Raw genomic sequence first — 13,394 nt, forward strand, 5'->3', positions numbered from 1 at the left:
GAAGGTATTGGGTTCATCCAATGAATCAAGTAGCAGTGAGTACAAACAATTTGAAAAGTTGTACGAAAATTTGAAAAATTATGAAAAAATTAGCCTTTGTTCCACTAAAGATATCAATAAATCGTTGTCCACAGAAGATTCGTCTGTCATTTTGTATTAATAAAATTAATTATTAATAATATTATTAGATTTGCTTGAAAAGTCCGTTGCGATTTCATTAAACGTATACAGCTGTGTGCGTTTTTTTGCAGGACAAACACCGTGTGAACGGTCTATATCTAACGCTACTGTTTATTGATGGTTTATTGTAAAATTTATACTGCAAAAGAACGTGCAGTACAATGCCGTGTGAACGGGGGGTACTTGGCTAAAAGCGAAGCAACCTGTTGTTGCTAATAGTAACGGTAATGTAAAAAAATTACCTGCAACCCCTGATCAGCCTCCTTCATAACGCGGATCTTGTATCCCGTGATGTCGATTTGCGACGGCGGCGGATTTATGTGCAGACGCATAAAGCCGGTTAGGATTTCTATATATAGGAACGGTTGCCATTGCTCTGGGGATATTGTGGGGCCTGGAATATGACAATTTGATGAATTATGTTGATCAGCTAAAGATCTGTAGCAGTAGAGCTCCTTGTGAAAAAGTTCCTTCAGGGAAGTACTGCCGTCAAGCAGTTGTGTGAGCATTACTGCGTTTCGGTTTTGAAGTGTGCTGTGGTGCTGGTAAAATTACAGGCACATGGGACCTGTCAAGTTATGTCTCAGGGTGACGGGCGCAGTGGAAATGACCCTCTGATTTTTGCGATTCAAAGCTCTGAGTGGCACTGCAACTGTTATGGATAGGCACACCCCTGTCCTTTACACAGCTTACCAGCAGTCCCGTCACTTGATATTATGAAAAAAAGATTATCTGACTTTGACTTCATGGTAAAGGCAAATCCTTAAAATTTATTTACACAGATTTGGTACCAAACAGCAATTTTTTGAAGAATTTTAGTGAAAAAATAATAATTCTGTAATGCAAATTGCGTAGTGCGCAAACAAATGTAACAATTTTATTTCCTATTTCCACTCCATCAGCGTGCCAAAACAATAAACCAAATTTTTCTTATAGGCTAACTATTTTTAAACAAGTACTTACTTAACATCTGTGCAGATGGTATGTTAAAATAATACTGTCCTCTATTAACAACTTTGTCGTCTGTGGCCTCAAAATCCAATATGTGACTTTGTCCGTTATAGTTGCCATCAGTAACCGACCAGTAACAATCGTAGTAAAGAACAGATTGGTCGTTTATTGTGGCGTCGTTAGAAAGCACTATGTTCCTGCAGTGGTTTTGTTTCGCTTGTTGGAAACGAAACTTCATTGCTAAAAGAGTAAATGTTCATAATTACAACATTATAATATATAAAAAAAACGAACCTCAAATGTTTGCTTATCTGTTTACACTGTGTTTCTTACATCCATTTGCCAAGTTTAATTGCAAACAGTTAATGGAAAGTTGGTGAAAGCCAATAAACCGGATTTGCTAGCCTTAGAAGCGAGATATTTTCTACATATTTGAATGTGATCACTACTATAGTACCCTCTTTTAAGCAAAAAAATAATCATCGAAATCGGTTCACAGATGTCGGAGTAATCGCGTACTATACACAAAAAAATCCAAGAACCTCCTCCTTTTCTAAAGTCGGTTAAAAATAAGTTAAGATATTTCAAATTGATAGAAATTGGATAGGCATTAAATACTTTCATTCATTTCATTGAAGGTTGTTATTTAGTTAAATGCAAAGACAAATACCCGTATACCTGTCAGCGGCGAGAGTACTGCACATCAGTGTCATTGTACTTAATTATGTTAATGTTTGTTTTTTTTTTTAATATTACACAGTTGTATCATATTGCAATAAGGGTCAAGTCATACTGAAAAAGCAACTGTAATAGCAGTAGATTTTTTGTGAAAGAGTTCGTCCAGAGAAGTACTGCCACCTTACCTATTTATAGTGGTAATGTAGTAATGTGAGTATTACTATGTTCCGCTTTTAAAGGGTAAGGGTGCAGTTGAAATTACAGGCACATGGGACTTGTCAACTTATGTCTCAGAGTGACAAGCGCAGTGGCAGAGCCCTTCAAAATTTTGCGATTTAAACTTCTGAGGGGCAATGCAACTATTATGGACAGGCGCGTAGCTTACCATAAGGCGCACGATTTGCCCGTCCTGTCACTTGATGTTATAAAAAAAAACTTGCGCCAGTGTGAATTGAGCCTTAGACAAGTGGAGTACTCCATACAAATTTAGCAGCGCGGCTTGCATATGTCGCACTTGACAACTAACATAGTATTATCTCAAAAATTGCGTTATATTATATCTTATCTGGAAATTGCGTTTTAATAATATATCATTATATCAATAATTCATCATTAGATTTTTAATTCGGGACTTAATAAAGTATAAAACATATTTTATTTATTATACTAATTAATCTCCAAACTTTTGCTATATTGATGTGTCATTCATATACGATTTAATTTTAACGTGTCAGGACAACATTGACGCTTTGAAACTAAGTAGGTAATATTAATATAAATTAAAGCCATTTTGAAATAATACTATGTTAGTTGTCATGTGCGATGTGTACGCTCTTTTAAGAAATCAACTTAGACTTTCAATAATCAATTGGTTGCGAACGTAACATTTAGTTCAAGGTTAAACCCATAAAAAAACCAATCTAACTACCGATTTACAACCACCCTCATAATGTGTCAGTAACCATACAACTTTAATTGTTAATATCTATAGTCTGACATTTTTGAAGATGAAGGATATGAAATTTGCAGAGTTGCCAGTTAATGTAAAATTTGAAATAGTCATGTAGTTGTGGTCGACAATTTTATCGATAAACTGTGAAAGTGGGCAAAAATGAACCAAAAATGTCTCGAGTTGAGTTCTTAGTTTTAAAAAAATAAACAATTCAAATGAACCTCTGCCCAATACTTGGACGAATAATTAGTATGAAACGAGTTCATTTATTTATTTTATAAACGTAACCAATATCCAGTCGATGTAATATTTATCGACAGCAATCACTAGTTGCTTGCAAGCGGACAACACTTTTACGCAAAGAACTGTCATTTTATTCCATCTTCAAAAAACACAGATTATATTTATGGGCATTCCAGATAATGTGTTTGCATTTTGTATTTCTTAACAGTATATATGATAATTTTACTTACTCTTCCATTTGATATTAGTGAAAGTAATATTCAGCACAGTCGCATTGAAGGAATAAAGAAAGTGGGATACATATTCTATGTGTTCTTTCGGCAATATATAAGGCTTTAAACTGACTCCTCCAATATTCCCAGCATTTGCTTCAATAGGGCTGAAGCTCATTTGTTTACATTCTGCACTGTTCGGGGGGAAGAACTCCACTGTGCATGGATCATTGTAGCTTGCATATTCTGGATCTAAAATCTGTAAAATAAAATTAAGATTTACTAAAGAATTACTAACAATCTAGCTGCTGCATTATGTGAACCATGGATGAGAATATTGATATGTAAACATATTTAAATATGAATCATTGGAAAAGTACACCTGACAAGTTAAAAAATCTGCAAATTAACTTTATATGGTCTCAAATAAGACATATTTGGTAAACATATTAAAAAAGAATTGCTATATAAATGTCTCATGCCATGCTAGTGGACTTACTGCAAGATATGATAATCATGCTTGTATATGAACACATTGTACAAAAACTTAAACAGACAAAAACCAGAAAGTGATGTGTTTTTGCAAAAATTTCGCGTCTTAAGAGGTACTCGTACAATTTGCTTTGCTTGATTTGAATTGACAAATAGTCCTAAATATTAAAATGTTCTGACTAGTAAAGTAATTCTGGTTGCATTGTTAATGGTGTTACCTTAACAGTTAATTTATATCTAAGGTTAATTTTTTAAGTAAAATTCACAACTAATACAATAGTTTTGTAAATCAAAGTTATACTATAACAAAATTATCTTGCCTTGTAAACTTAGGAGATAGAAATCAACCATGGGCTTATTACGAACCTGCAAACTTTTTGTGGGTATACATAACTATATAAAGTTACTTAATTATATTTTATATATTTCCTTATAACACTATAATTAAAAGTTATTATTAAATAATGAAAATAACATAGTGCCAGTTTTCCTTATTATTATAACTCAAGAAAACATACTCTATGTTACAGCTAAGTCACCAGATAAAGAAAAAGCAATTTGATCCAAGCCTTCTATTTGTAATATAATATTTCTCTTGAATAGTCACATTGAAAGAATAAATATTAAACAAACATTTAGTTATTGTAGTAAAAATTACGTTAAATATACAGCTATTATTATAAAATCACTGCCTCATATCAATATATATAGTGGCCATGACAAATATTATGCATGGTTAGCTGTTGGTGTACTCACCTACATTTTGACGCAAATAGGAGCTGAGTCAACATAATGTTATCGGTTTAATCCACAAATTCGAAATATCTTTATTTCATAGATAAGCAAATTATATTACATGGGAAATGAAACTATGTTTCCAGATTTAAATCACGTATATTTGTTTTCAACCATGACCATGGAACCTGTAAAGGGCCCGAAACTTTGGTTTGTTTGAAAAAAACAAATATACACATTTTAATCTGGAAAAATAGTTTCATTTCCAATGTGTAACAATTGCGAAAACCTAAGAACTCAATAAATTATATTACACTTAAAATTGTTAAATATAATAAAATTCTTATAAGTTGTCATTCTGCATTATCTATTGTGTGTTCAGAAAAATCCTTACGCATTACATAAGTCAACCTTAGTGGCGCAATTGTTTGCATTGTGGGCGCAAAAATCGATTTCAAGTAGGACCTACAAAATCAACTTTTCTGTTCTGGTCTCTAATTTAACAACTCTCTCTCTTGTCTATCTAATTGGTGTAGTTGTCTGTGACATTATTATTATTACCAATAAAACTAAAAGACAGACATTGCAGTAAACCCATTCTGCTACCCTCTGAAGAATAAAAACACATCCCTAAGCAAACATAATGAGCCCAGGTGGTATAGAATGTACAGACCTATTTTTAGTTATCCATGGAGCTACAGTGGCTTATTTACTTTAATATGACGTGCTTCACTCTACGTGAGAATTAAGAAAACAAGGATGAAGACAAATACATAAAATAAACTGAAAGAAAGTGCAAATAGATAATTACTGTAAGCATTAAACACTTATATATTATATTCTTATTCTGCAATGAAAATGATTACTCAATTATATGTTCACAATAATCCCATAGAGTTATAAATGATATGGTAGCTGCGGTACAGCTAAGAAAACAAACCAGAAGACAAATACATGAAGTGTATTCAAGAAATAAAAATTGTAAATTGATTATCTCATATGTCGCTAGCAAATAATAAAGATAGACAAGTATTATTCACAATTACATCACTGATGAGTTATTTACAACCTTAACTTAAGAATTTATCTTTATTATTTTCTTATTTATAACCATATCCAAAATGAAATTACATTTTTATGTTAATATGCTTCTTATTGCAAACTGATATTTACTTTTAAATCATTGTATTATATATTTAACAAAAGTGAATATATATAATTAAAATCAATTAATAATTACATATTATATAAGTATGATAAAGACTACATGTACTGTTTTAAATTTATTAGAAAATCATATAGACAGGTCTCCATCCCAATAACATACCATTAAATATAAATATGTAAAGTAATTACCAAAATTCATCAACCTATATGTATTGTATTGCATATTATGTTTAGCAACAAATGCTTAGGGCAAGAAATAAGTACAGTAACATAGTAACAACTATTACATTTGCGCAACCTAATACATTTAGTAGAATCACGTCCTGAAGTCAGAGCTCATTGCTCGGACCACAGGAGTTAAGGTGGTTTTCCGCCGGTGAGGAGAGACGAGAATTGAACCTCGCAGCCTATTTCCAACAAAAATTTCCATTAAAAATTCGCGCGCTCTCTCGCGACCTCCCATGAACCATTGCGATCTTGCTCCCGCTTTGATGTGGCTAGTGAAGCTTCAGCGCTGTTCAGTTCATTCAGAGATAAACACGCAGCTACAGTAATATGTTCCGCACATTATTATTATTAAACATTCTCACCTTGCCCATCCTCGTCAATCCAGACCATTTCCGAAGATGGGCTAGGAGAGAACTGAAATTTTGTATAACAAATTTTCCAATTCAATTCTTTATTGCATTTGCCATAATGTTACATTTTAATCCTCGTCTCGCCTCGCCAGTGGAGAACCACCTTTAGACCATCAACCCATCTCACCGATGACAGGTAATCAATACATGTTTAAGAAAAGGCAAAGAAATAAATTGTGCTTATTTGTTTATAACAGGATAAATTCAACACTAACCTGGGTCGTACAGCCTCGAGTTTGAGCCCTCCTGGTGGTATTTGTTCCACATAACTGTATTTTCCCACTGTACCCCACAACATAATGTAAAGAACAAGCGAAAATAATACAAATTAAAAAACACCTCATTTTATCGCTGTACGTTAAATTACGGACTCATTAAACTTTATACTCATAACGAAATGTTACAGAATCATTTCGCTTAAGTAAAATGGCTTTCACTGACGCAAACCGAATATAAATATAACGAAAAACAATAAAATCGGGAATTACGACGAAAACTCTCCGAAGGAAAACAATATGGCTGATTGTGGATTGACTTTTACAACGTTGCCAATCCAAAAAAAAAAATTGGGAGAAATCGAGAGAAGAAGAAGCGGTGTAAATCAATGACCTTTTATTATAATAAACTTGGTAAAACATTGAGAAAAATAACCATATTTTTTAATAATAACTTATCACAAAGATCAGCGTAGGTGTGTTCAGTAGTATTTCTAAGAAACCTTAAAACCACTTCTTTTTTTCATTTAGCTTGAGTAATATTTACAAGTTTTTTCATACAGTACGGCATTAGACCCTTGGACTTTCATTTATTGGTAAGTCAATGGGACGAGTCGGACGACCAAATGGACGTCCATTTATTGGTAAGTCAATGGGACTAGTCAAGCTTGCACAACAGCGTGCGGCTTGCGCGAGAGCCGCATATAGCGTGAGATGCTGCTATTCTGGCCCAAAGATCCAGCGCTTTCGCGCAAATCGCGCCCTGTCGTGCTAGCTCTACAGTACAGTACATATGTAAATATTGACGTACCCTATAATGTAAACAAAATTATATAGGCAAAATTAAATGCAAAACGTACAGTCAAGAGCATGTCAAGCTTGACACCATAGATCATACACTATATTTGAGACTTAACACTTTGTACTTTGGCCTGTTGTTATCGTAAGTGGCATAGAGTTGGATTTAAATAAAATATTCGAAAAAAAAAAATATATTTCCTCTTCATTAAATAATTCTGTTCGGTGTCAAGCTTGACGTTCTCTTGAAACTTTACGTGTATGTGTATCCGATTTCTCAATGACATTTGAGGTAAACGTTCGTTCCATGAAATAATTTCATTCAGAAACTTTTATCACCTGTAATAAACTATTAATGAAACGAACAAGCTCGCTGTCAAATAGAGCGTATGGGTATGGGAATGAAATGGGGTTGTTTTTGATAATGCACAATTTTTCCAAAAATAATGGTTTTCACATTGATTTATTAAAATGAAGTGATACGACACATTTCGTCAAAGTTCGTTTTTGTCACCACATCAACAAAGTCTCATTCAGTCTGCCAGAATGACCGTAAGTTAGCTGTATTTTAAAACAATGTTATCATCTAAACAAAATTTTGTGTGGGCTAACTAGACTGTCTCTCCACTTTATATCAATTTCCTGTCGTTGATAATTATATAAATGGCTCCGTTTTCCTGTACACTGTCAATGTATGTACAACTATTTTACACTTAAAATCTTACTATTTTGATAACCACTGTAGAACAATTCAACCTTGTAATTTTGTAATTAATCATAAGTTTGATTGGTGTTAATGTTTAGCTGGTGTAACGTATAAAGTAAGTAGGTACATATTTATATGTAAATAATATATTTCATAGCATTTACTTACCTAATAGACCAAGAGCTGGTTACATAAATGTAACATAGTTTTTCCAGAAAATTTTACTTTGTGTTCCAAATGTCTGGACACGCGAAACCAGAGTCTAACAACCTAGGTAGGATGTTGTATTTTGGTGAAAAATAATAATATTTCTTATTTATTTTTTTATTTTGTTACATTAGATGTGAAATTCATGTTACCAGCTTACCCTATATGTATAGTACCTATATACATAGTACTGATTTAGATTTAGTATTTATTGTTAAATAATAACAACTGCTTTATACAAAAAAATTGATATCAAAAGATGTGGAATAGAAATAGAAATAAAAAATGTATTTGCCAAGTTTTACTGGCATCAGTTAATGGAAAGTGGGAGAAATCTAATAAACTGAATTCATCCCCTAATTTGCCACCCCTTAAGGTGGAATATTTTCTTCAAATGGGAACACTACTGAGGTAACCCCTTTCTGACAAAAAATAATTTTTGAAAATGGTTCACAAATGTCAGAGAGACACAAAATAAGTATGGTTGAATTGAGAAACTCTTCTTTTTTTCAGTAAAATCACTGTCTACTATTTATTAAATTGTCACTACCATTTTCGTAGGTTACTCATAAGTAAATGATGTTACAGTTGTGGTTATTCACAAATAACCAAAGGTAACTGTAAAATCATTTACTTTTAAATTTTGAACTAATTTTTTTTTTAATTTCAGCTATTATTATGTAGAACTAATTAATAGTACTGCTAAAAATATACAGTCTCTGACCATTGTCACTGTTTTCTAAGTTGACATCTACATACATATGAGATACATTCCTATTCAATCTGTAATTTATTTATTTATTCATAAAGGACATCCATTCCAACAGCATACATTGTAAAACTTAAAAACTAATTTACATGCGCAATAAGTGTTGCCAATTGTAGGATATGACTGAAAAAATGGCAATGTAATACTTGCAAAGTTAAGCTAAGTGGGATAACAGAACTTAGATTCTACCTTGACGCAGATGAGATGCTTTTGCACCTCCAGCCTGTATTTGTTCTGTATTGCACTTCACTCCCTTTCCCCGTCAGCACAGAAAGAGACCAAAGCCTTCCACTTATTGTGATTCATTATCAATTTAACAATTATGCATATGGATGCAGTATAAAAAGTCATTGTGAAATGATAATAATGGTAACGAATGTTTCTTGCAAAAGTCGAATTAAAATTTCTTGATGCATTTTTTATACCACAATACCTTCACAAATTCCTGATCATTATAACATTAAAAGATAAACCAATCTTTTTTTAATATTTTATGACCAAGACTGATGATATCAAGAATAAATACACGACCAAATTAAATAATAATTAATTTCTTGCAAAAGACTCAAAAACAGGTTCAACATTGTCTCTTGCACTCATTATTATTATTATTAGGGTGGCTTCATTCGGGGCATATGTAGCCCCTCATCCAGCCAGTTGGTCTATTGTGATCACCACTAATCACAGTTCGGAGCCAAGGCCAACAGCATTGAAGAACTGAAGGACTTTCCTGGCTCCGACAGAATGTCCTCCAAAATTAATGTCCTCTGGTTGTAGCATGTGCCTTCCCAGTATGGAGCTCCATACACCCATCAGGGCGTAACATTGGTTGAGAAGATGAGCAGGAGTTTCATCCGCCTTGTGGCAGAATCTACACTCTCTATTCTATCTCTGCCCAATATTTGACATGTGCTTGTTCAAGCCACAATGTCCTGTTAAGACTCTAGTGAGCATTCTGATGCCATTCTTGTCCAATGACAGAGCTTCTCTACAGTGTTTGGCACTGTAGGCAGCTATCAAGGCTTTTGAATGCTCAAAACGCTTATTCTGTAGCCAAAAAACTTGCACCCATAGTAGGATCCCTGTGCTTCCTATGCTAAAGATATCCATATGCATCAGTCACATTAACTACTATAAAATAACAATGATAAGTCTGACAATAATAAAATGTAGACCACATTGTACAGAGCAGTCAAAGAAAATTCTGTGCGGAAGACTGAACTGATACTTATTCCTTCGATCCGGCCGGATACGAACCGACGTCTTCTAGCATATCGTGCCAGACGCTATACTAACTAAGCTACGCTACTAGTGCTACGTCTAAAAAGTCCTTGAAAAAACTAAATACAAAGACACGACAACAAACACAGAGAAATTGGTGAGGTCCGCTGGTTCGTTCCGTAGCTTAGTTAGTATAGCGTCTGGCACAGTATGCTAGAAGACGTCAGTTCGAATCCGGCCGGATCGAAGGAAGTGTTTTCTGAGTGTTCGATCTTTGTGTTAATAATTATAACAAACTAGTGGAGTAATTACATACGAAAAATAATTGAATGTCAATTTAATAAAATTTTAAGACTGAATAGTGTTTACTTCACCAACAAGGGGTTGTTTATTCAAACCGTAAGCAGCTTTTCATCGCTAATTACAACTCGGGAGTCAAGGGTAACAAAATTAAAGTACTTTCGTATATTCTTAGCTCCAATTTTTTTTATCGCTTGTTTGCACAGCAGTGAGTCATATGCTCATTACAGGGCAACATGGGCTTAGGAGGTACACAGTCATCTCATTTGTTTCGTGGCAGAATCTACTCTTTCTTGCACTTAGCTTGAGGTTGGCCATTTACTTTTACGAACTACAATCTCCAGTTAAAGGCGTAGGCAGCAGTTTTACAGGCTATTACTGTCGAATACCAGAACATCCCTACAGCGTTTGGTACTTTGAGTGTTGATGTGACAGGACCCTAGGCTCTTTAAACTAAGAGAGAGAGAGATCACATACGTTTAGAGATCAAGCACGGTCCCTTTAGCATTGTACTTACTCATTTTATATTTGTTGTTTAGGTTTTTTTTTTTTTTTTTTTTTTTTGACTTTTCGCTCTTAGTGGTTTAGGTAACAAGGTTTTTGGCATTTGCCTTTAAAACGGACAATTTAATAACATAAAAAGAAAATTTGGAACGGAATTAGGGAGAAAAAGAGAAGAAAAGAATGAGCATTTTCTTAGGTTTTCGCGATTGTTGCATATTGGAAATTACACTATTTTTTCGGATCTAAATCGCATATATTTGTTTTTTCAAGCAAACCAATTTTACAGGTCCCTTGGTCACGGCAGACTGAAGGGATCAAGCAGGAAATACGAGATATAAACAAACAATTAAGTACTATAAATAAATAATTCATAATCAATAATAAGTGAGAAAAATTATATATTTATCCAAAAATAATTACATTTTTATAGTTCATAAAAATATATAAATATAATATTAGGGCCAGGTTGGGTAATAGGAACACCGAGGGAAGAGGGACTTGAATCCTTCACTCATAATCTAAAGAGTTTAACACTATAGTCTCCCAGTCGATAAAACAGACAAACAAATTAGTTTAAATGTTTTTAAAGAGATGTCGCTACGATTCTCCAAATTAAGGCTCCAAAAGGCGGAAAAAATAAATTTGATAGTTGTTAAATTTTGAGAAGATGAAGTTTAACATTACGTTTATAAGAAATACGATAACTATTCCTCTTACCTCATATTTTAGGGGAATAGAAACGTGAATATAAATTGCATGTGTTCGGCAAATACATCGTAAGTATTGAATTTAGCGTAACGATTATTAAAACAGTGATGAACACAAGCAATGAGCTGATAAACACAAGCAAGTTTAGTGTACTTCAAAATTCTTACAAGACTTAGAAGCATGTTCGTCTTATCCCATCTACCATCATCATACTATATATAATTCTTTTTTAAATGTTAATTGTCAGTCGACCACAGTCTTTACTTTTTGGCCCTCTCTAAACGAATACACCTTTACAGATGGATTTACTGTGGCCTCCAAAAGGAATGCTACAGAGGCACAAGGCAGTAACGACCTCTGTTATGTCAATTAGCGAAGCCAACCACATTTGTAACGCTGATAAAAATCATGAGCGGTCGGCTATGTTAATTAGGTACCTCTCATTTCAGGCTGAAATCGCTTCATTTACAAACAGCATCAAAACCACCAAATTTAATTAAAAAAATCCTTCGATGTGGTTGGATTCGAACTACCGTCTTCCAGTAAACCGTGCCAGACGCTATGCCAACTAAGCCACGGAACGAATTAGCGGATCTTACGAATTTTTCTATGTGCTTGTTGCAGATCTTTGTTTTTGATTTTTAACGACTTTTTGCTGTAGCGCTATCTGTGAGAACTCTATTTCTTCATTCCTACCAGCAGCTAACTACAGATGTCACTTTAATAATTGTAATTTTTAACAGGAAATGAGACTATTTTTCCGGATTTAAATCGCGTATATTTGTTTTTTCAAACAAACCGACGTTTCGGGCCCTTTACAGGTCCCATGGTCACGGTTGACTGAGGTGGAATCAGTTATGTCTAATATTAATGACTGTACACACAGACACACTACTGTACACACAGACAGAAAAATAGTTTCATTTCCTATGTGTAACAATCGCGAAAACCTAAGAACTGAATATGTAATTTTTAAGTTTATTGAAAGTCACCATGTTTGACCACAACATGATATTCAATTATTTTTGTGAAATTACTTTGCTATTCTAATTATTAATACTTTTCCGAATAAAACAACTCGCCTATCAAGCTGAAGTTGGATTTTAAATTGATTCTAGTGGCGCCATGTAAAAAAATGTAGTAGATAACCTAACCTTGCACAAAAGTAAAAATTTTTAGAAAATCAAGCAACAATTCAACTTCAATTTTCTAGGTAAATATGTACATGTAAATAGGCAGTTTTATCCTACGATGCAGTGAAACGTTTCCTGAATTCGGAATTCGAATGCAGGCCCAGTGTGACGTCAAACGTCGATGAAATACTATAGCCTCTAGGCCTGTCCGTTCTGCCGCAATGTTAATTGAGCACAATAAGCAAAATAAAATATTTCTTCATTGATGTCTATCGTAACACTGATGGAATATAGGGAATTCCAGCGCTGAACAGTTATTAGTGTCTTGAAGAAGCAAACGGCGACTGTCTGGCTGCCGTTAGCGGACACAGCTACCAGGCTTTCCTGCAATGGTGTCCAGTGTTGGCAACCAAAAGTGACAATCTACTCATGTTTGCGCAGCCCTCAATCACGTTCTTACGTAAGAACGTGATTTTGCATATGTGCTGATGTCATTAATTACACATGGTGTTACAAAATTAGAAACCCAAGTCCAAACGTACACACATCAAAAAAAGTTTGCGATCAATAGCATAAGCTCCTATA

At 33.9% G+C, this 13,394-nt stretch overlaps 2 protein-coding genes across 2 annotated transcripts in view; one reads left to right on the forward strand and one right to left on the reverse strand.

Annotated features, from left to right (window-relative positions):
• Window positions 1–6,764, reverse strand: part of LOC113235750 — a 12,940-nt gene extending 6,176 nt beyond the window's left edge. The window contains exons 1-4 of the mRNA XM_026471637.1: window positions 6,464–6,764; window positions 3,235–3,475; window positions 1,144–1,371; window positions 423–574 (exon numbers count right to left, since the gene is read on the reverse strand). Of these exons, the coding sequence (XP_026327422.1) occupies window positions 423–574; window positions 1,144–1,371; window positions 3,235–3,475; window positions 6,464–6,592 (750 nt within the window). The 5' untranslated portion in view covers window positions 6,593–6,764. The remainder of the gene's footprint in view (window positions 1–422; window positions 575–1,143; window positions 1,372–3,234; window positions 3,476–6,463) is intronic.
• Window positions 6,765–7,804: 1,040 nt separating this feature from the next.
• LOC113235649 (glycoprotein-N-acetylgalactosamine 3-beta-galactosyltransferase 1-like) overlaps window positions 7,805–13,394 on the forward strand; it is a 34,968-nt gene continuing 29,378 nt past the window's right edge. The window contains exon 1 of the mRNA XM_026471470.1: window positions 7,805–7,813. Within this exon, the coding sequence (XP_026327255.1) occupies window positions 7,808–7,813 (6 nt within the window). The 5' untranslated portion in view covers window positions 7,805–7,807. The remainder of the gene's footprint in view (window positions 7,814–13,394) is intronic.

This window comes from Hyposmocoma kahamanoa, unplaced genomic scaffold, assembly GCF_003589595.1.
Source record: "Hyposmocoma kahamanoa isolate Upper Pololo Valley unplaced genomic scaffold, ASM358959v1 88, whole genome shotgun sequence".
Lineage (NCBI taxonomy): Eukaryota > Metazoa > Arthropoda > Insecta > Lepidoptera > Cosmopterigidae > Hyposmocoma > Hyposmocoma kahamanoa.